At 42.4% G+C, this 22,781-nt stretch overlaps 1 protein-coding gene across 2 annotated transcripts in view; it reads right to left on the reverse strand.

The window, feature by feature from the left end:
- Positions 1-2,650: 2,650 nt before the first annotated feature.
- Pank1 (pantothenate kinase 1) overlaps positions 2,651-22,781 on the reverse strand; it is a 70,779-nt gene continuing 50,648 nt past the window's right edge. Inside the window, exons 3-7 of one of the 2 annotated variants that reach the window (XM_028773506.1) lie at positions 18,405-18,658; positions 13,068-13,244; positions 12,317-12,440; positions 5,526-5,651; positions 2,651-4,247 (exon numbers count right to left, since the gene is read on the reverse strand). In XM_028773506.1, coding sequence (XP_028629339.1) covers positions 4,188-4,247; positions 5,526-5,651; positions 12,317-12,440; positions 13,068-13,244; positions 18,405-18,658 — 741 coding nt within the window. In that variant the 3' untranslated portion in view covers positions 2,651-4,187. The remainder of the gene's footprint in view (positions 4,248-5,525; positions 5,652-12,316; positions 12,441-13,067; positions 13,245-18,404; positions 18,659-22,781) is intronic. The other variant, XM_028773507.1, reaches the window with a different exon arrangement.

A 22,781-nucleotide genomic window follows, 5' to 3' on the forward strand; every position in this document is an offset into this window, starting at 1 on the left:
GTCCAAGGATGCTCCTAAAACTGAGTTTCCCAACCCTCTTGCCGTGTTTTACCCTTTATGATAAAGCCTCTTACAGATCCCCTAAATTCCTACTACTATCTGCCATGAGTGGGAAAAATATCCCCCCAGCGATTCAGTGTCCTTCCATTTTCAATCAAGTCTCTGTTCAGATCATTTCCGATGAGAGGTTGTCTTTGATCAACTTGATCGAAGAGACTCCTCCCCTTCTCTTTTTCCTTCATATAACTATCCTCCTCAATAAAAGGAACATCGCCTTAGCCTACTTTTTCTTTGTGGCAGTGATGTAACATGACATTATGTATTTATTATGTATTATATAACGATCTATTTTTTTTTCCATCTAGAATGTAACGTTTGTGAGCATGGAACTTCCCTTTGTTTATTGCTGCATTTGGGAAGAATGATGAACGAGTGTCTCTGTGTCTCATTACACACTTTGCCTTACAATCTTGCTGTTTTCTCTACTGGGAAGGAGGGTTCTATATAGTTCATCTTGGTTTCCAACCCCTCCCCAGTTTTTTTTTTTAAGTAGCCTGGAACAACTTTGTAACACTCCTCATATAATTGATCTCAACTGAAATTCTTGAGACTATACATACTTTAAAATTCAGAACCATTTTATCACTTACATTAACAGTTCTGCTACAGAGCATTTGAGAAGTCTTGTTATCATGATAAACAACACTTAAGCACCTCAGGCCGCCAAGTTGATCGTGTGGGTGTACTGACTGGTTCTGTGTATCAACTTGATACAAGCTGGAGTTATCACAGAGAAAGGAGCCTCCCTTGAGGAAATGCCTCCATGAGAGCCAACTGTAAGGCATTGTCTCAATTAGTGATCAAGGCGGGGAGGGCCCAGCCCATTGTGGGTGGTGCCATCCCTGGGCTGGTAGTCTTGGGTTCTATAAGAAAGCAAGCTGAGCAAGCCAGGGGAAGCAAGCCAGTAGGTAACATCCCTCCATGGCCTCTGCATCAGCTCCTGCTTCCTGGACTGCTTGAATTCTAGTCCTGATTTCCTTTGGTGATGAATAGCAACGTGGAAGTGTAAGCTGAACAAACCCTTTCCTCTCCAACTTGCTTCTTGATCATGATGTTTGTCCAGGAATAAAAACCCTGGGTTTTAGAATTGTGGTCACGTTGTGTCATGGGGTTCTGTGTTGTGTCTCTTCACAACTGAGAAAACTTGGAATGACTTATTTAATTCATTGATTCAAAGCATCTTTTTTTTAAAAAAAAAAACCAACCAACACAGATGGCACATTTTAATGTATAGTAAAACATGAATGTAAAACTATTTGCTGTATTTTACAGGTGAGCAAAGTTGAGTTTAAAGAGAATTTTGGCAACTTGTTTTCAGTTAGTCATTGTCTAAGCTGTATCTGAACTGGAGCTCTCTCACGATAGTAAGCCATATTCTGCAGGATCTAACTATCCTGATTCATATAGCACAGGATTCTTGTTTGTTTGTTTGTTTTTAATTCTTGTCGTATTCCTTTGTGATGGTGAATCTGAGGAAAGTAATTTTAAAAGTGTCAAAAATCCTCAGGAAACAAGTTCCTCATTATAAAAACAAATTAACCCTAGATAGCCAACACACTTGGTAGATAATTCAATGGAAAATGTATTTCTATACCAGAGGTTTTCAACCTTCCTAATGCTGCAACCCTTTAATACAGCTCCTCATTTTATGGTGACCCGCCCCCCCATCATAATTTTTTGTTGCTACTTCACAATTGTAATTTTGCTACTATCATAAATCATAATATAAATATCTGATATGTAGGTATCTGATATGCTATCCCTGTAACTCATCTGACTCCCAAAGGGGTCATTTACTTTTAAAAGGTTTACAACTCACAGATTGAGAACTGTAGATCTATATCAACTGTGTGTGTGTGTGTGTGTGTGTGTGTGTGTAAGAAGAAAAAGAGGGAGAGAAAAAGAAAGGGAAGAAGAGACTGAGAAACAGAGGTGGATGGAGGGAGAAAGAAAGAAACGGGGTGGAATGGGGATGGTGCTGGGTGCATATGAAGACTAGCCTGGAACTTCATGTAGCCCAGGCTGGCCTTGAACTCATACTGATCAATCTTCTTATCCTAGCTTCCTTTGCGCTGGGATTACACATGTGCACCATCACACCCAGCTCCAGCATTTTGGATGTTGGTAGAGAGAGAACAAGTAATTTCAGAGAATTAATAAATATATAGGCACAGTTACTTGCCCTGGTTTCCTTTGCAGGACCATGACCCTCAGGCCTTAGGTCTGCTGTCCCCTGAAGGACTAAAAAAGGGAGGAGATCGACCATTAAAAGGCACTAGGGTAGATAATACAGAGATAATGTCTTTCGAGAACACTGTAGTTGAATGAATCTTTTAAAGCTAAGCAGAAGTTGACAAAGTGTATTTGTGACGAGAAAAGATTGAAACTGGTTCAGAATCACCAAAAATCACAGTGGTATTTTGGCATTAAGCAGTCAATAATATAAGAGCAATAAAGGAAATGTTTAGAAATCCTTATGCTGGCCTGCAGCCACAGCTGAAGACTTAGTCTGGACCCTCCCACACTTGTGGGAAAGCCTCGTGTTAGGAGCTATACAGCAGAAAGAAAAACAGCAGTGGTGACCACAACATCAACATACATATATGTTCCTTTACATATAAAGCAGATAAGTACACAGACGAGGTATAAGAAATGAAAATAACATATACACTAAAAACATCCCAACACAAACGGGCTTTATTTAAACCAGACAAGTGATTTCTTCCATTAGCATCAACTTCTTCAAGACTTAAGGATATGGAAATGAAGGGCGGGGCTCCACAAGGTAGAGAGGTGAAGACTGACTAAGGAGTAACCTTACGGCCTTTCAAAAAAGCTCTTGGAGGGGAACCCTCAATCCAAAAGATCACTCCATCTCCTGTTACAGCAAGTGCACAATATCCTCATTTGAAAGTGACCCATCTATCTAATGAAAACCTCTCAGAACGAAATGTCCGTTCGTGTGAGTGTATCATAAATTATCTTTAAGTTTTAGAAATGGAATAAAGTACCGATCTCAGTTTAAATACTGAAACAGAAATTTAGAAAAAAAAAAAAAGAATCTTTACTGTTACTACTGAGCATGTCTCCTTTCAACTTTCCTGGGTACAGACGTGTACAAAACAGACCATTATTTCTAACTGACATCTCAACCCAGGACTTCTGCCCTAAGTCCAGTGTGATCAGATCACCTATGAGAACCCCGCCAAATTTACACAGGGGTGTGCTGCCCTTCATACACGGCATACGCAAGGGAGGGCACGTCATCTCACGCTATTTCAATGTAGGGTAAAGTAAATCCAGTGGGACATGACAGTGATGAGGGGGTGAGAAGACAAAGATAGAATTGCATATAATGTTCCATGTTTGCCACTTTCATTAACCCCTTCCTTTAACGTCTTCTCACATGGTCACACTTTTAGAACGGTGGATTATGTGTTTAACTTTGTGTTGAGTTGATCAGCACCTTGATTGACATGAGCAATTACAATGAGGACAGAGAAGAGAGAAATCACAAGGAATAAGAATGGAGGGAGGGGATCTTTCTTTCTTTCTTTCTTTCTTTCTTCCTTTCTTTCTTTCTTTCTTTTGTCCTAAGACATTGAAACAGAAAGGATTAAAAAAAAAAGAGAGAGAACAAACAAACAAAGTGTTCACAGTGCAACATGCCAGATTCGTAGTTTCATTTGAAACCAACAGCAAATCATGAAACGTCATGAAAAATTATAAGTAAAGGCAGAATCTCCTAGAGTAATTACTAAATGAAGTTAAAATTACCACACTGATCAGTAAACCCCAGAAGAAAAATGGACAGCGCTTTCATTTCAGGCCACTCTTAAACATCATACAACTTTTCCAAAGTCAATGCATGAAATTGGTAGGTTTGGCCACGCTGCACAATTTCTTTTCTTTTTTGTTTTTTTAAAAAATACAGTATACAGAAAAAATTCTTATATTCCCCATTTTGTATCATAAGCTTGAAACCTAAGAGCAAAAAGTCTAAGATTTTAAATTATTTACAAATACAGCAGGTTCATCCACTACAGTGGCTTGGTTTCTGTCCAACGGAGATGTCACCTTCTCTGGCATTGCCCGGCAGTCCTCTGCCCTCACGAGGGGCTGTTCCTCTATTGTGTATCAGTCATTTTGAACAGTTCCAACAGGGCCCCAACAGCTCCAAAATAACCCTGCAAAACATGGAGAACACCTGTAGGGTTGTTTCTGCACTGTAACCAAAGAACTATTATGTTCACTAGTTCTAGGAATGCTGTCCTGAACTTTACAGATCTCTAACACTGGAAACAGAATTCATGGCTGGAGATATGGGTTAGAAACAGGGCCTGTGTTTAGCACAAGCAAGTCTACACTGCTGATCTCCCTACACACAAAACAAAAGAACACTGATTTCTCGAAGAAAAAAAAAAAGTCAAGACCGAGTAATCAAATAACTGTCATTAGTCTGAATGGATATTTATCTATATTAATACAGTAAAGTGCTTAAAGCTGTATCTGGCATATGTCACTGCCTTTTTGTAAAACAAAAGCTCATATCTCTATGAAAACGAAGGTTTCTAAAACTCAGCTATTTTAGGAAATAGTGTCTCAGTCACTGGCTTGCTATATGTAACAAAATACCACACTCTGAGTGGCTTATAAAATAAATAAACACTATGACTTCATCTCATAGCTTTCTGGATGTGGGGCAGTCCAAAGTCAAGGAGTTTGTCAAAGCCAGGCTCCTGGCAGACTCTGTCACCACTGTGAACTGGCACGGCAGAGGGGACCTCTTTTATAAAGGCGACCATTCCTTTGCAGAGAGCTCAGCCCTGGTGACCTAGTCTTCTCCCCAGGGTCATCTACTGACACCATCACCTTGGGGATTAGGATTCTAGTGTATGAAGGGAGGGGAAGGAAACCATGACATACAAATATTGAGCTGACTAGCTACCTGGTTTCCAAAGAGCTAGAGACACAGTTACCTTAGAGATGGCATGGATAAGTCAGGACCTTGAATGCAACTGCTGAGTTCTTATCACATGTTAGAAACTATTCTGAGCACTTTCCATTTCAGTGTCAATCACTGTCAGTCACAGGGACAGCTCCTACTGACTTCACATGTGTTGGACAACCACACGGAAGAGCTGCTACTGCAACAGTTAATTCTCCCTTCGGTTTTCTAAGAAATTTCCCATACTGTTTCCCACTGTCGTTCTTCTTCTTCATCATCATCATCTCCAAATGACTTTTTCTTCTCATTTCAGTAACTGTCTACAAATCTCCACTGTTGACTAAGAAAACTTCCATTCTATAAATGACATTTTGGCAGGTGGGGTGGAGAGGGCAAATAAATACAAAGTTTAAAAGGCAATTTTCTACTTGACCAATTTTAAAATACAGACATGACTCATATGGCAGACAACCCAAAATACACATAGGACAGTTAGGTCCCCGTGAGCTTGACCTACCTCATGTTCCAAAAACAGTGCTTTCAGCTGTCCTTTAGACCAAAAGTCCATGGCATATGCTAGCAACTTCATTGAGACCATATTGATTCTGAGAAAGTTCCCAACAAATACAACTCTGTCAATATTCTGAAGGGAAAAAAAGTTACAGGAAAACAATTAAGTCATGGCTTTAAAACAGCGTTCAGTAAAGACCCAGTGTTCTATGTGTGGTTGTGTATGACCATGCTGAGTCAATATTTGTAACTGGAACTATTTCAGCATCTCTAAAACCAACAGAACAGAACACAGAACAGAAGGGTAAGATTTTGGTTGGGCTAAGATGGTTACGTTTTGGATAGCTTGTCACAAACTTGAATCAGTTGGGAAGAGGGGACCTCAATTGAGAAGATGCCACCATCAGACTGTCCGTGGGGCATTTTCATGATTGATATGAGATGGCCTAGCCCACTGCAGGCAGTGTCATGAGTAGTATAAGGCTGAACACATCAGTGAGCGGCATCCCTCTGCAGTCTCTGCTTCGGGTCCTGCCTCCGGATCCTTACTCTGTTTGAGTTCCTCTCTAGGCTTCCCTCGATAATGGAGTTTAGAAACACAGGTCAAGTAACTCCTTTCCACCCCAAATTACCATCCCATGATCTTTATCACAGCAACGGAAAGCAAATGAGGGCATGGGCAAAGCACGAACGATCATGAACAGGTTGCTTTGCTATTGCTTACAGTTATCATGCTAGGTTACATTAGGTCTGATACGTACTCAGTTTACTATACACACACACACACACACACACACACACACACACACACACACAAGCAGCCCCCAAACTCCAAGCATAAGATACTATTAGAACCAACTTATAAATGAAATGAATGGCTGTGGTGCGGTCTGCTCATCTACTGAGTTTGAGATATAATAAAGAAAAAAAATTTATATTCGATCCCTGCCCTCAAGAGCAAGGTAGACTATCCTGCTTGAGCAACAGAAGGGCTAAAATAAGGTCACAAAAATACACACCACTGACGTAAAATTTCCTTCTGAAGCCACACTTCTGGATGCTCCTCTCACCCTGGGCATGCTGTCAGGCTCCCAACCTCCGGTTCCTGCAGCTCTTCCCATTCCTTCCCAGGAATTTCTAAAGCTAAAGACTGAGCTCGGGCCCACCTACCATGCAGATGCTCAACCATGCCCAGTTGCCATGGTCACTCAGATCAAAGGCAACAGAGCCTCTGATGGTTATGGTTACTTTCTGCTCTGTCTACCAGCAGTAATCAAGGTATATGAACATCGTCATTTGAATGCCTCAGATTTTAACAATGTGTGTGCGTGAAGACATTAGTCACTGAAAATATCCTGCGGGTGAAGGACTCAGAGGTACTTTTGGTAAATTTCCATTAGAAATAAAGTCTGTAGCTGCAGACTGACCACACTACAAAACACACAAGGTAAAGAAAAAGCACATCAAAGAGGAATTTAACTAAACTTAGGGAGCTCAAAGTAGAATTTTTAAAGCCCTGTCTTATATTATCCTACCAGGAAGATAGAGAAGAAATCGGCATTAGATTTTGACAAGCACTTCATATTACGAATAAAGGCCAGATGGGTCAAAATTACAAATGTTTAACAAAGAAGGAAAATGAGACGTGATGAAGATGAATACAAGCAAACTCTTATTAAAGGTGATGTAGAGCTGGGGCAGTGGCTCAGCAGCTAAGAGTGCATGCTGCTCTTGCAAGGCACCAGAGGTTGGTTCCCAGCACACACATGGGGCTGTGCAGAACTAACTGCCTATAAGTCCATGTGTTCAATGCTTCTGACTTCTGCAACCATTCGCACTCATGGCCACATATCCTCACACAGACAGATACAAACACACACAAATTAATAAGTGAAAATAATAGAGAAAAACTAGTGTTGATGTAGTGTTGATTCTGGGTGATACTCAGAATCCAATACTTGGATTTGTTTACTTGAAAAAGTATCTTCAGTACACATCAAACAAAATAATGTGTTAATGAATAAAAGAGTTCCCGGAAATCAGCCAGAAAGCAAGACTATCAAGTCCAAAACCCACTGAGTGAACAGTATATTAACAGACTATTCACAGGTGACCCAAAGGGGAATAACTGAGACAGCAAGATTGCTCAGTGGGTAAAGGTGCTTGCTGTTAAGCCTGATGACCAGAGTTTAATGTCTGGAACTGGAACAGATAGCAGAAGGAGAATACGGGCTCCCACGAGTTGTCCAATATGGACCACAGTATGTTTGCACCACCACACACACACAAACACACATACACACACACACAAATAAATACATGCAATTAAAAAAACTTTGAGGAAAAACATTAAGGATGATTAAATATATGAAAATACATAACCTCATTTAAGGTACAGTTTCTTTTTATTAGGTTAGAAAATATATAAAAGGTTAATAGACATCTTGGAAAATTATTTATTATGCTTAGTGGGAATCTAGAACTGCCTTTATGGGAGAAGTTTTATAATATCTGTCAAAATTATCAACACATCCATTGATTCAGAAATTTGTCTTTTTAATTTATTTAATTACTTTGTGTGAGACAAGGTCTCTCTCACTATGCAGACCCGGAGATTACCATACAGATCAGGCTGGCCTCAAACTCACAGAGATCTGCCAGTTTCCACCTTTTGAATTCCAGTATTAAAAGTGTAGACTCCTTTGCCCAGACATTTATACAAAATTATATGTTATATAAATGTGTGCATATATCTTGCAGGATTTTTAAAAAAGATTTATTTATTTTATGTAAATGAGTACACTGCAGCTGTCTTCAGGTGAACCAGAAGAGGGCATCGGATTCCATTACAGATGGTAGTTTGTGTGATTGCTGGGAATTGAACTCAGGACCTCTGGAAGAACAGTCAGTGCTCTTAACCACTGAGGCATCTCTCCAGCCCACTTATTGAAAGATTTTTAATAAAGGAAAAGACTAAAAAATACCCTAAGTATCATTAGAAAAGTAATCAAATCATCCTCAGCATGTAGAATGCTGGATAGCTGTTATAAATGTTGGAGTACAAATTCAGCAATCTTGAGACACACTGTGTAGAATAGTGAGAGGCGATATTGTCAGAGGTGCATATTTGATGCATGTGTAGACGGATAATGATGGTGGACCTAAGTGTCTGATTTTGTAAACTAAAAAGGGGAATAGAGGAGAAAAAAGAAGAGAGATAGATAGGCATGTGTGGTGGTCTTGGGAGCTGATCAGAATAAACCAATGGATGCAGGGGGCAGTGTTCTATTCTTCTCCTTTATGGATGCCCAGAAACTCCCATAATAAAACCCAAGACAAACAAAGCAGGATACAATAGATTGTAGAGGGTAGTTTGTATTGTTTTCTATTATTTCTTAGCTGCTCTTACAGAGGATCTGAGTTTGATTCCCAGTACCCACAGGCTGGTTCACAGCAGTGAGCCCAAGGCATCCAACTTCTTTTCTTCTAATCTCTGTGGGCATTACACCCATGCAGCACACAGACTGTGGGCACCACACACGTGCAGCACACAGGCTGTGGGCACCACACACATGTATGTAGCACGCAGACTACATGCAGGTGAGACACCCATACACATACAAAGAAAATTTTTTTTTTAGAAAAGAGACAAGGTTCTGTGGAGCTTCTTATCTTTGAAAGCACATTATTTCTCCTGTTCCATATAAAACAGAATAAAAACAACCCCAAATCTGAAACTAAGTGGACCTTCTCTAGTGGGGTTCAAGCTGAGATGAGAGTAGAGACGAACTTGCTTCCTTGTCCAAACAAGAACTGTCCACAGCTGCCACAGTGGGAGTTTCTGATGGGGGTAACCTACAGCATTCAGACTGGATTGGAGGCACGCCTCTCAGGAGGAAATTCACATCTGGTACTAATCACCTGCTCAAAACCTGTGCCTAGAGAGGTCACAGGCCCTAGTTAGGAAGCTATTGTTTCTGCTAAGTGGACATAAGGTGCCTATCAAATTCTCTTCTAAGCTGCTGTTTCTGCCCACAGACTAGTGTTAGGGTCAGCTTTAGTCAGAGGAGCTTCTTTTTGCAGACACTCATAACCGGTCACTGTGCTGAGAATAAATGACTGTTGAAAGTTCTGCCATCAATAAGGCATCTGTAGCACTCCCTCTCAAGCTCAAGGAATATAGTGGGAGAAGGAATGGGAAAATGTAAAGGCCAGAGGAAGGGGGATGTGAGGCACTGCTGAAATCCAGGCTCAAGGAGGCTGTTCTCTATTCCATTCACAGCAGCTGTGACTGCTTGCACAAGATTGGCCTAGCATCCTGTCATGGAGTTGGGAAGGACTCAGGTCCCACCTCTCCCTGAGGATTTATACAGTCAATGGCCGATGGAGAAGGGACCGACATTGTCTCTATTGCTGGTTAAGAGCCCATGCTCTTGGAAAACCCTTCACCAATCCCCCTGTTAAAACACCCTGATGAGAATCATTGGTGAAAGGGAGGGGGATTGGGGGGAGTAGGATGGGAAGCTTGGAGTGCTCGGGAAGGGGGAGACCAGGAGAGGGGACAAAAGAGAGGGTAAGGGAGGCAAATAGGATCAAAATATACTGTGTACATGTATGAAAATGTTATAATGAAATAAATGCATTACAAATAATTGATATTTGCTAATGAAATGAGAAATAAAGCTTAAAGTTAGGGATGGGGCTGGACGGATGGCTCAGTGGTTAAGGGCAAGTGACACACTTCTAGAAGACCTGAGTTTGATTCCCAGCACCCACATCAGGGACCACACAACCACCTATAACTCCAGCCCCTGGGCGTCCACCTCCTCTGGCCCCTGGGGACACCTGACTCACATGTATACTACAGATGGGCACACATGTACATAATTTAAAACAATAAAGATAAATGTTAAAACTTAGAAAAAAGTTAAGAAGGAAAGCATTTTATATCATAACAACAACAACAAAAAAAACCCAACCAAACAAAAAACCCCTTAAAAACAAAAACAAGCAAAAACAACTCAGATTCTGGAAACAGTGCTCCACTCTACTACATGGTTAAAGCAGAAGATTTTCAGATCAGCAACTGCAGATAGCAGTGCAAGGGCTGACGACCTTGGTTCCTGCTCTCCTGGGGAAAACCGAGGCTGCCAGTCCTGGTGCTGTCCTGAGAGCCTGCATTAACTCAGCAGCCTGTAAAGGAGCCTTGGTTCCAGAGTAGTCAGTGAGTCAGCCACTCCATCCATCCACGGAACTGAACAGGAAACACCCAGAGTAGTCGTTCAAGCCAGCAAATAACATGCATACATTTTCCAGTGTGAAAAATGATGACAGCCTCACCCAAAGGGATTATGATACGTGTGTTTAAAAGACCTGGCTCACTCCAGCAGACTGCAAGGCAGGAGGTGACTCTGGAAAGCAGGGGAAAGGGCGCACTTGCTCTGTGGGGCAAAGGGTGTCACTCTGCAACTGACCTTTGAGAGCCATGAGCACAGCTAGCCTACCCACATGTTCGTCTCACAGCTTGTTTGGCTACTTGGAAAAACATCCTGCAAAGGTTAAGGCCAGAAACATAAACCCGTGTTTCCAATGAATCTCATGACCAAAGTGGACTTTGAGAAGACATGTCTCGGGAGCCTGATCACCAGCTTCCTATTTAAAACCATGTGGACTAGGGACTTCCAGTAAACACTGACTGCTCTCCAGTTGATAGTATTGTGAGCGGAGGGGTCTCTTTTTGTAACCACAAAGCTCAAATTCAGAACCAGCACTAAAACAGACAGACAAACAAACAGAAATGTCTTGTACCCTAACACTGCTTGGCAGCGACTCTACAGATCCCCTGGAGCTGTAGTTAAGGGCAGCTGAGAGCAACCAGCCATGGGTGCTAGGAAGCCGAACTCAAGTCCTCTGAAACAGAAGTATGTGCTCTTAACTACTGAGCCATCTCTCTAGCCCCTCTAAAAGCCTTTGAAGTACGTGTAAAATTTCAATTATTGATCTAGGTAGTGACTCTAGGTAGCAACTCTATGTGTGTGTGTGTGTGTGTCTATCTGTGTGTATGTGTGTAATATTTATGGCACTTATGATTTGAACTATCTTTTGCATGCATGTCATATTTCTATTTTTAAAAAATTGCATATCAACCTACTGTGGTTTGTATATAGTTCTCCTATTACCTGTTTCATTCTCCAAGTTCTTTTGCTTGTCTTCCCACCACACCTCAAGAAGATTGTTCTACTTCTCAAACCTTGTTTCTTAGAAAGGGGTTGCACTTCCCCTACCCCAAAAGAATTAAGGAATCTTCCATAACTTGTTAATAAAGCTACGTCTGTCCTGAGTTCTCCCTTCTCCTTCTGCCTGGGGCTCTGGCTGGCCTTGGCTGTAGCACGCTCTCTGTGCTTTGATAGCCCTGTACAATGCTGCTTGAACTCCATGCCACAAGGCAACACTGTAAAGAAGCTGAAAGCAGAGAGAATATAGAGTATTGCAGGTGGGAGCATTTTCATGTTTGGTTATTTACACATACACCCAGGGTTTTCGTCACATCTCAGCAGCCCATGGCACTAACAACAGTCAGAAAGAATGAAATGTGGACTGGAATTTTAACCTGCCTCTACAGGGGTATCTATTTAAAAGTAGATCCTATTATCCTTCACCTCAATCACTGTACACTTGTCATGTTCAAGAAGATGTAACCACATAATAAAGGGCAAGTTTCCTGAGAATGACAACAGTTATAGTGCCAAAGATGATTCGGGTGGATGGCCTCAGGTCGTCTCCGGGTTAAAGCCTTACCTCATTCAGTGCACACATCCGAGCAATGGAGCCAATGTTGTTGGTGATGGTGACCAATGTGGCCCGGGCGAGGTCTTCTTTGCTGATGGACTCTCTCTTTTCTTTGCTCATCATGTTGCCAAAGCTATGTTGGGAATATCATTGAGAGTGTCAAAGTCATCCTCGGGCAGGCCCCAAGCTTCCACCAAGGTACTCTGGGAAGCACCATCCAAGTCCCCAGCTACATCAGAGGCTATTACTAGAGTTTCAGACAAATGCAGAAAGACAAAGGAGCGCTTTGCTGGAGAGCAGAGGGGCACCTGAGTCAGAATAATCCTTCTGAGACTCGAACGAGCTGACTTCACTATCATGGCTTATAAGCAGACAGTATTACACTATGAATAGCTGGCTGCCCCCTTCTAAGCAAGGGGCAAAGTAGTATGACCATTAACGGGAGAGAAACTTGTAATGCTTCTAGACTAGAATGGAACAGGAGAAACCGTGGCACTTTTCCAGAACATTCTTTCAAAGTTGCCTTCTTTTAAGCACAAGTATCAAGTGGTAAACATTTCATCGCTTCATTAAGGACAGGAATCAAGTCTGAGATCTGACATGATAGACATTTGCACCAGGCTAGTAGGCTGACATTTATTTAAGAAAAAAAAAAAACACAAAAAACAGACCCAAAAACCTCAGACAGCTAGATGAATGGTCGGGGCGGAGAGCCTGCTTTGTGTGGATTCTCGGAAGCTCCTAGCCACTTGGTCTCTACCTTGATGCTACAGCAGATCCTTGAAGGCCAAATCGTTCATAGTCTCCTCCGTAAATGTCCTTCACCAGCTTATCGACATTGGTGCTGTCGCCTTTAGCTGCCATGTCCAGAGCTTCTTCAAAGGTCTCACAACCAGTCAGCAAGCAACACAGGCCTAGGAATGTCCCACCTCCAAGACTGAAGGAACAATAAGGTTGATTTTTAAGATTTTTGCCTTGTGATATGCCCTTCCAAGTCCCCAGCTACATCAGAGGCTATTACTAGAGTTTCAGACAAATGCAGAAAGACAAAGGAGCGCTTTGCTGAAGAGCAGAGGGGCACCTGAGTCAGGAGCCAGTGTTACAACAGAGCTTGAGGGTGGACTGGATCAGAAAAGAGGGCAGCGGCTAAGATTAATCATTAAGAAAAATGTGCCCCTAAATTTGAGAATAAAATTGAAAAAGACTCTCACTGATTTCTGTTGTGAGACCTTCAGCTAGCTACTAGTCTCAGTGTTGTCTGAGAGCCTACGTTCATGGTTTCTTCAGTTTGGGTAGTCTGATAGCAGCTCGTAACCAGAGAAATGGATGATGTCGAACACCATACGCGACTAAATGCAAATTCACAGGGAAAGAAGCGGAGTGCTCATACTTCATGACTACAGAGCCAACACCCTGGGACGACAAAGCCGACCCATGACTCGGCCCCAGCAGCCAGAATGGGAGGCTGCCTTTCCTGACCCTACTTCTCCAGAGCATTCATCTTAATATAACTCAGAAATTTTGAGAGAAAACTACTACCACCCTAATAAAATAATGTTTCCTACTAGTCTTTGGGAAAGGGTATTGCTTATTTCTAATTACCACCCAATAGTAAAATCGAAAAAAAAAGTCACAAAATGCTTCCGAGGCTTGAGGTATGTTTTTAAAGCTTTCCATTATTTCGAAGGCTTTGGTTCCAAAATAGTCCTGGTTGTCAAATTTAGAAATTAATTGCAGTAGCTGAGAATAAAATCAATTCCATATCAATATCAAAGCTACCTGGTGTCATGAAAACCCAGTTCAGGAAACTAAACTACAATTAGGAAAGTCATGGCAAGAAAAGAGGGCCTCAAGTCTTAACTGCTGGCAAAATGTTCTCTCTGATTTACCAGGCATGATAAATAGGGAAGCACCAACTGCTCACATCAACTGGTTCTGAAGCTTCAAAGAGCCACCAGTTCTGGGGGTGGGTGGTGGGGAGTGCATTTGGACATCAGCTTTTAATTCTAAGGGGGGAAATTAAGTTAAGATTAGAAGAAGAAAATGTATGGCAAATCATATTGATTATCAATAACTGTTATCCAGAAGATACCAGATGGTGGACAGGCACATAGTTTTAAAGTTGCATTTAAAATAAAACTGTGTCATACTCTCAGACTGTGATTCTTACAGAAAAAAAAAAAAAACCCTCCAACTAAGAGTTCTTTTTCAAGGGCCATTTATGTCGCTGTGTACAACCAGGAAAATCTGCCCCTGTCATGGGTGTGGCGTCCTGAGATCACAAGGAAACAAAGAGGCACACACAAAGACAGTCTACCTTTATCTGCACACCAAACTCCAAACTCCACAAGCATGTATAATGAGAGCAGATGCTATGTGTGTGCCGCCTACATTTTCTTGTTTGCTCCCTAAATACTTTAAAAAAAAAAAAAAAAGAGAAGAAAAAAAAAAGTCTTTGTTGGAGTTTTCAGCTTCAACACTTTTTGTCCCTGATAATCTTTGTTTGAGCAATCAGGCATCCACCTGGACCAAGGCATTCAAACACCGAATGTAGGCAACTCAAGACATTGGCTGACTTAGAAAGAAGGTAACTCATCAGTGGATGTGTTGGTGTGACTGAGAGTGGGAAGTAGGAAGAGAAAATGGTTCCAGTAAAGAGCTGGCTGGGCAAGCAGGCACCGGGGCTGCAGACAGGAGGGAGGAACGCACCGCCACAGAAGAGTCAGGCTCTCCTAGCACTTGCTCTTACCCTCAACTTTGGTCTTTAGTCAGGACATTTCTTTGCTTGCAAGTTTCTTTTGGCAGACACGCAGAAAAATTTTCGCTATATCAGAGGCAAAGTATATAGATAGGAAAGGGCACTGGATACTCTCAGTGTTCATCAGTGAGAAGAAATCCTGAGTTACTCATTTTAGACATTGAATTGGCCATGCCTGTTGAGCAGTGCCCATTGATGGGTATTCGTGTGTATTCCCTTAAATTCCTGAATGACCAGGAGAGATGTGCTGTTCCTTCCACTGAGATTACAGTTATTTTCTTCTTTTTAATAGACTATATGCTGTAATGTACTAATTTTCCACTGATTTTCATACTGAGAATTGGACTTGTGTTGAGGGAAAAAATGATTGTGTCCAATCTAGAGAGCAGTGAAAGTATACAAAACCAACCATTTAAAACGTGAAAAAGGAAATGGACACCATGAGATTACATGGCTTCTTACAAACACTTACTGGGGAGGTGGCTCCATTGGTAAAGGACTTAATGAGCAAGTGTGAGGACTTCTTGTCTAAACCCTAGCAACTCTGTAAAGATTTGGGCATGATCATGCATGCACTTACAGACACAGACACAGACACAGACACACACACAGACACACACACACACGCGGGGGGGGGGGGGGGGAGAGGGAGAGCCACCTGTGATTGTGACTCCAGTACTTGGAAGGCTATGACTGGTGTATTGTGGAAAACTCAAGGTCAGTTCTAGTTGCATAGTGAGACACTGCCTCAAAAAACAAAATCACAAATGAAGTCCATCAAAATAACAACAAGATGCCTACAAGAGAAAAAACATTATATAGGGAAAAAACAGAATTAGCAAACACCTAGGGTTACATCTCTCAGTTGATGAGAAGCAAAAAATTTTAAAAGTTCATACCATTTGCTTACATCAGGGGTCCCCGAGGGCTGAGGAAGTAGCTCAGTGGTAGAGAGCTTACTTGACATCAGTGGTTGCAATGTATGGGGATATATAGACCGGGAATATACTGTAGAGAGTCTGCTTAATACCAGTGGTCCTCAAGTGTGTTCATATACTAACTTTTATCACTAACCCTAACTGTGTACATCTGCTATTTTCTAACATGACACAAGAGAAACTTCTAGGCTGGAAGTGGTGGCACACACTTGTAATTTTAGCACTTGGGAGGGTGTGACAGGAGGATCACAAAGGGCATTCATCAATACCTGGAGTTGGCAGGTACTACTTTATGAGTGAAAAAGCCACACCCCACAATTAGCTCCTTAGCAGCTTCTCAAGGTGACATCATCCCTGGAGTCTGCACATCTAAGGCTGGATCTGTGAAATCATTCCATAGCTACTGCATATACATCAACAAAAGTGTAACTACTGCTAACTGTGGAAACTGTGTAGCACTGTGGAAACTGTGTAGTTTGCTGGTACCTGGAGAGCAGCTTTACCAATTGAATTACTCCTAGGAGAAGTCTGTAGCTATTGCAAACTTGCACCTTCGCCAGGAAAACCATCTAAGGTAGATCTGTTGAGCTGAGTATTCCTAGCTTGACACTCCTGTCAGTCCTAAGGAGACCATGGGATCAGTGTTTATTCCTGGCCAAGCACATAAGCTACTATATTCTCAATAAAAAGATGTATGCTATGCCAGGAATTATGGTGCGCATCTTAACTCCCAGCACTCAGGAGGAAGAGGCAGGTGGATCTCTGTGAGTTTGAGGTCAGCCTGGTTTACATGATGAATTCCAGGCCAGTCATGGCTGCACAATGATAATGAATAATAAATAATGAATAATATTAAGTAAATAAATAAATAAATAAATAAATAAATAAATAAATAAATCACAACTAAAAACCAAAAAGGTGTATGGCTGGTAGCAGTTTCTAAACTTATCAGATACTACATTCTGAATCCACATCAACTTCAATCAGAGTGTGTGTATGCACCAGGGTTTCTCAACTGTAGCAACCCTGTTTTTTTTTTTTTGAGGGGGGGGGGAAGGGGACTCTATATATCTTCTGCTATTGGAGGAGCTGTCCCACGCATTACAAAATGTTGTCAGTATCCCTGACTTTAACCTATTACATACTGTTGGGTCCCACCTCCAACTGTAACAGCTAGAAACATTTTAAGACATTGGCTAACATCACCTTCCCCAGGAACAGAGACACTGACAGCTCAACCCCAGTTCACAAAAGCACACTGAAAAGGTAGACCTTTCCTGCTGCGGGTAAAGAGTGCTGCAGGGTTTATAGTGCTGGAAGCAAAACAAACCAAGCAACACCTTTCATGGCAGTCATGAGGATCCTGGGGCCCAGACAAGTAACGCGCCATGTTCATCTGTCAACACTGTGGGCACCAACAATGAATGGTCTCAACACCATATGCTAAGGACACTCTGCATGGTGCTAGTCCTTTTTAGTTCCTCTAAAGATAGGTTTTTGTGGTCTAGCAAGTTGAAGGAATACCTCAAACCAAATCAGCTTAATTTTGTTCATAGTGGGCTCTCTTAATGACTTTTGACAACAGATCCTTCGGCCATGTTGAGCTGCCCATTAACAGGAAGCTGAGCCTGTTCACCCTACATAGGTCATTGAGTGCAAGAATGAATAGATAGATAGATAGATAGATAGATAGATAGATAGATAGCCAGGAAGCATTCCAATCACCAGGGGTCGCAGGGCTGTGTTTTGGTACCCTGAATCCCAACATCACTATGAGCTGTGCTGACTCCTCCTTTACCTGAAACAAGGAAAAACCATTCCTTATAAGCTTCCTGCTTGCTGGTTGGAATATGTTGTCTCAAGTCATCTTTCCTGCCTTGACACCACAAAGGTTCCAAGAGAAAGTTTCTGTGAAGCATCTCTGACCATCCCAAGGCTGGCAGTCTCTGCCATAACTGGCACTCAGTACAAATACCTGCTGGCAAACTAATGTGTGTCACCCTCCTTCACCCAACCTGAGCAGGACACCTCCAGTAGACAAAGACCTTCTGCTATTAACCTTATTCTCCTCTAATGTGTCATCCAGTAAACTGGTTATGGTGGCTTATGTCTATACTCCCAGCACTCAGGGGACAGAGGCAAGATTGAGTCTGGGGTTAGCACAGGCTTATACACTAAGCTTTAGTGTATAAGGATAGCTTTAACTACAAGAGAAGATCCTGCATCCCAAACCACCAACAACAAAAAAAAAAAAACACCCTGGTTTTTGTTAGTATAGGAGCCCAACGTATTTCTTTTAAAAAATGCTTTCAATGATAATAACCTTTTACTGTATACTGCTCATCAAGGAATAAGCATGGTTTAAGCATGTAGAGGCTCTCCTAGAGGAGAGCACGTTTACCTGGTCCCCGTCACTCTTTTGTAGTTGTCCTTGGAGTACACTGCCAGGATGCTGACACCTGAGCCCATGTTAACCAGCAACATAGGGTATGGGTTATCCAAACAGTATGGCTTTTTTTGACACAATTCAGGATTTGTGGGGTTTTCAAAATAGTAACATTCTGGCTTGCCGTTGAAGCCAACCGAGTCAACATAAAGCAGGCCCTGAATCAAACAGTCCAGTTCATCCAGTTTATGCAGCTGAAGGTCCGCAATCTACGAGAGAACAAAACCCTGTTAGATGCTGCACTCTGATATAGTGTTGTGTGGAGTCTGGGAGGTACGTGCTCTCTAAAAGAGTCACTTTCAAAGCAAAGACATGCTCTCAGACCCCTTCAGCGTGAAAAAGTCCCGACAAGCAGCCACCACCAGTAAAATATCTGTGCTACAAAGACAAGAGCTGCCTGGTTGTCTGGAAAGTACTCATTAGCATGTGAGATTGGTGGCCTGGATATGGGCCCTTGTTTTAACTCTCAGAATCTGTGAACATGGTATTATTTGGAAAGCAGATCTTTGCAGATGGGAAACTTGAAGCAATCATCACTGGTCATCCGAATGGACCCTAACTCCAGCGGCAGGAGACACACATACAGGAAAAGTCTGAATGCCAGAGGATGAAGCCTTTGAAGAAGTAAACAGCTATCTGCATGTTGCACCCTGATCTCTGGGGTACCAAGAGCAAGCAGGCACTGGAAAAGGCAAGCAGTGTAATCTCCCCACGGCCTCTACGGAACTGTGTTGATGCCAAGGCTTTAATTGAGGGCTACTGGCCTCAAGAATTTTGATGGAAGAAATCTCTGTAGCTGTAAGCCGCCAAACTTGTGGCAAACTGTCACAACAGCCAAGAGTGGTTAGTTCATTAGAATATTCAGAAGCCAAAAAGAATCCTACACATGTCTGACAGAAGAGAATGTGGGGTCAAAAGGCCTGGGAGTGGAACAGAACACCGTCTGGGCCCACAAAGCCTCTTACTACACTTGGCTCTAGAGCAGCTGGGCCTGGCTTTGAACTCTAGGTCTAAAACTGACTTAACAGAGGTGATCTGGGGTGAATTATTTGGCTTCTCAGTGTTGCTGTGAAGATTCCATGATGCTATCTGCAAAGCACTCACCACACACAACAGGCTTACTAGCGAAGGTGGCCCAGGATTTTCCTTTCAGAATTCTATGAGGTAAAAACCTCCCCTTTTGGGGGATAAAAAGAGAGGGTGCTGAAAAATATGTGGTAAAAAAGCAGAAAGAGAGACTGTTCTGGAGAGGAGGCAGGTCAGCCAGAGGCAAGCAGGAAGTGGGACACCATGGAGAGGGAGGTGAATATGAACAGACAAACCCTCCTCCACCATTTTAGATACAGAGAGGAAAGGGTTTAAAGTTTAATCCCTAATATTACTGCTTCAGGTCCAAGTTGGTGATCATTTTCCCTGGGGGGGGGGGGGAGAGAGAGAGAGAGAGAGAGAGAGAGAGAGACAGAGGAGACTAGATCTGTAACTAGGTGGTAGAGTGCTTGTACAACATGCATGAAGCCCTTCAACCCCCAGTAAGAAGATGAAGAAGAAAAGAAGAAAAAGGAGGAGGAGGAGGAGGAGGAGGAGGAGGAGGGGGAAGGGAGAAGGAGACGGAGAAGAAGGAGAAGGAAGAGAAGAAGGATTTTCACAGAGAGAGAGAGAGAGAGAGAGAGAGAGAGAGAGAGAGAGAGAGAGAGAGAGGAGAGCAGAACCCCATGAGGCTGAAAAAAAGAAACCAAATCAATGAAGGAAACAATAGTTTGATTTTCACACACACATAGAAACAAAAACCAGAACCCCGTGAGGCTGGATTTGTGGCACATGTCTCCAGCGTCAACACTAATGATGCTGACATGGGGAAATCATTAGTTTGAGACTGGCCTTGCCTATTCAACTGCTAAAACAAAGCAGAACAAACAAACAAACAAAAACAAACAAAACAAAAACCTCAAAAACAAAATAATTACCATCACCAACAAAAAATTTGCAAGTAGGTTCTGTTAGCCTTACTCAATGGTTGGAATAAGAAGTTGGGTAAGTTTCTATAAGTGACACTAGTAACTAGCAGACATCTCCCAGTGACTGTTTTCATCTTATTTGCTACTACTATTCATGTGGCTTAGAAAAAAATCAACACAAATGCTAGAGAGACTTACATACTCTACTTAAAAAAAATAAGAAGGCATTTTTGTTGTTGTTAATGTTACAAAAGGTAATAAATAGCGCCATCTTGGAAGATGGCTTGGGCCATAAAGGACTCAAGTTTGGGTTCTCCAGCACTCAAGTTAAAAGGGTAGGTACCATGGCTTCAGACATTCGATCCTAGCTGTTGGGAGGTAAGTACATGAGAATCCCTGGAGCTCACTGGTGGGCTAGCCTTGCTGAATCTGTATGCTCCGAACTCAGTAAGAGACCAGGCTTCAAAAACAGTAAGGTGATCAACACCAGAGTGGGCATTATGTGTATGGACTGTGGGCTCACTCACCCAAACATCCCACACACAGACGTGAACATAAGGTGACAAACACATGCATGTAAGGTGAAATCTCCAAGGAAACTTGACTTCATGTCACTCATCTGGATTTTCCATTTAACAACACTGACAGAATCTCTAGGTGCACTACAGACTTTGAATAGGTCACTGGCCAGGTGACAGAAGTAACACTGATACACAGAAGTAAGCATTCGAAGTGGACCGAAGCAAATGCATCCCAGAAATGTTTCCAAATTTTTCACTTTTATCAAGTGAAATGTTCAAATGAGATACACACAATTTAAATTCTAAGAGGGCAATGCTATGGTATAGAAGTGCCTAGAGGCCTGAGAAACTACTGGGGGGACACACACAGCAGTACATATTATATCTTCTGTTCTCCCTGGTTCCACAGGCTGAAACCTGCACAGGTTTCACAGCCTGGCACTTCAGAGGTGTCTTGGTTCTGTACTAAAGGCTGCTCTTAGTCAGTGCTTAACAAACACTTAGTAAATGATCAGGGAAAGCTGTCACCTCAAGGGTCAGCCCCAAGGTTAAAAGTGGTGATTTTGTCAGCCAGTCTTAGAGATGGAAGTTAATCTGCTTAACTTGTAATCACCGGTTCATCAACAATATTGACAGCCACACCTAGAGCCAACATCGTAAATGGACAGAGACAATGTGTCTAGCTAGATGCCCTGAAACTACCCCGAGAGGAAGAGAAACTTGTCAGGTAAGTGAAGGAAACACATATAGCTTTGGTCTGAAACACTGTTTTCACTTTCCCTCGGGAATGATTTTTCCAAATACAGAATAACCAGAAACCACACACATTTTCAGAAGGATAGACATGTTTTGGAGCCTAAGGTCATGAAAGTCCAAACAAAGGTAAACAAAGGTCACAGGTCACTTTTGTAGAGACCCTGAGGAAAAAGGAGAGTGTCCCTGGTTCAAATAGTGAGTCACACTGATGTCAGAGATTTCCAAATAGGTTATCTAAAATTCTGGATACTTTTCAGTTGGTCTGTACACCTGGATTTACTTTGAGAAAAGCTTAGAACCGGTCTTTAAGATCCCAGCTACAGAGAAATGCTTGCCATGGGCTGGAGTTTCCAGTCATGACAAAGATGACAAAAGGGAGGGTAAGAAAACGAAAGGTGTCAAGGACTGGCTAAAGGTTAACAGAATGCCCAGGACTGTATCAACAAGACAATCTGCTCAGGTCTGTAACTCACTTCAACCTGGTGCTGCGGTGGGTGTGGCAATGGATCCAGTACTGCATCAGGAGCCTACGTCTCAAGAGCCAGCAGCTTTTGGTTTAAATGTTGGGGTAGATTGGTTGGTTGGTTGGTTGGTTGGTTGGATGGTTGGTTGGATGGTTGGTTTTGTTTGTTGGCTGATTGGCTGGTTAGTTTTCCTCAAGATTCCATGCACTGGGAACAGTTCCCAGAGTGCTGATAAGCTGATGGAACTTTCCCCAACTGGCTCTCAACAGCACATGCAGCCCTGAGGAGTGTCTTCCCTGGAAGCTGGAAGCTGACTGAGTTTTCTCTTGCCAAGAGAGTCTGCTCTACAGCTAGGGCATCATGCTTGCTGTTGGACTTTTAAAGTCTGTTCTAATAGCCTGTGCCTGTATTCCAGCCCTGGAAAGGCCAAGGCAAGAGATCACCCTGAACTTCAAAGACAGATCCTATTAAAAAAAATTCAAGGTCCCAAACTGCAAATAAAATATTTTTCCTTAAAGAGAGAGGGAGAGAAGATGGGAGAGGGAAAAGGAGAAAGGAGAAGGGAGAAGGGAGAAGGGAGAAGGGAGAAGGGAGAAGGGAGAGGGAGAGGGAGAGGGAGAGGGAGAGGGAGAGGGG

This window comes from Grammomys surdaster, unplaced genomic scaffold (genome assembly GCF_004785775.1).
Source record: "Grammomys surdaster isolate TR1022 unplaced genomic scaffold, NIH_TR_1.0 229, whole genome shotgun sequence".
Classification (NCBI taxonomy): domain Eukaryota; kingdom Metazoa; phylum Chordata; class Mammalia; order Rodentia; family Muridae; genus Grammomys; species Grammomys surdaster.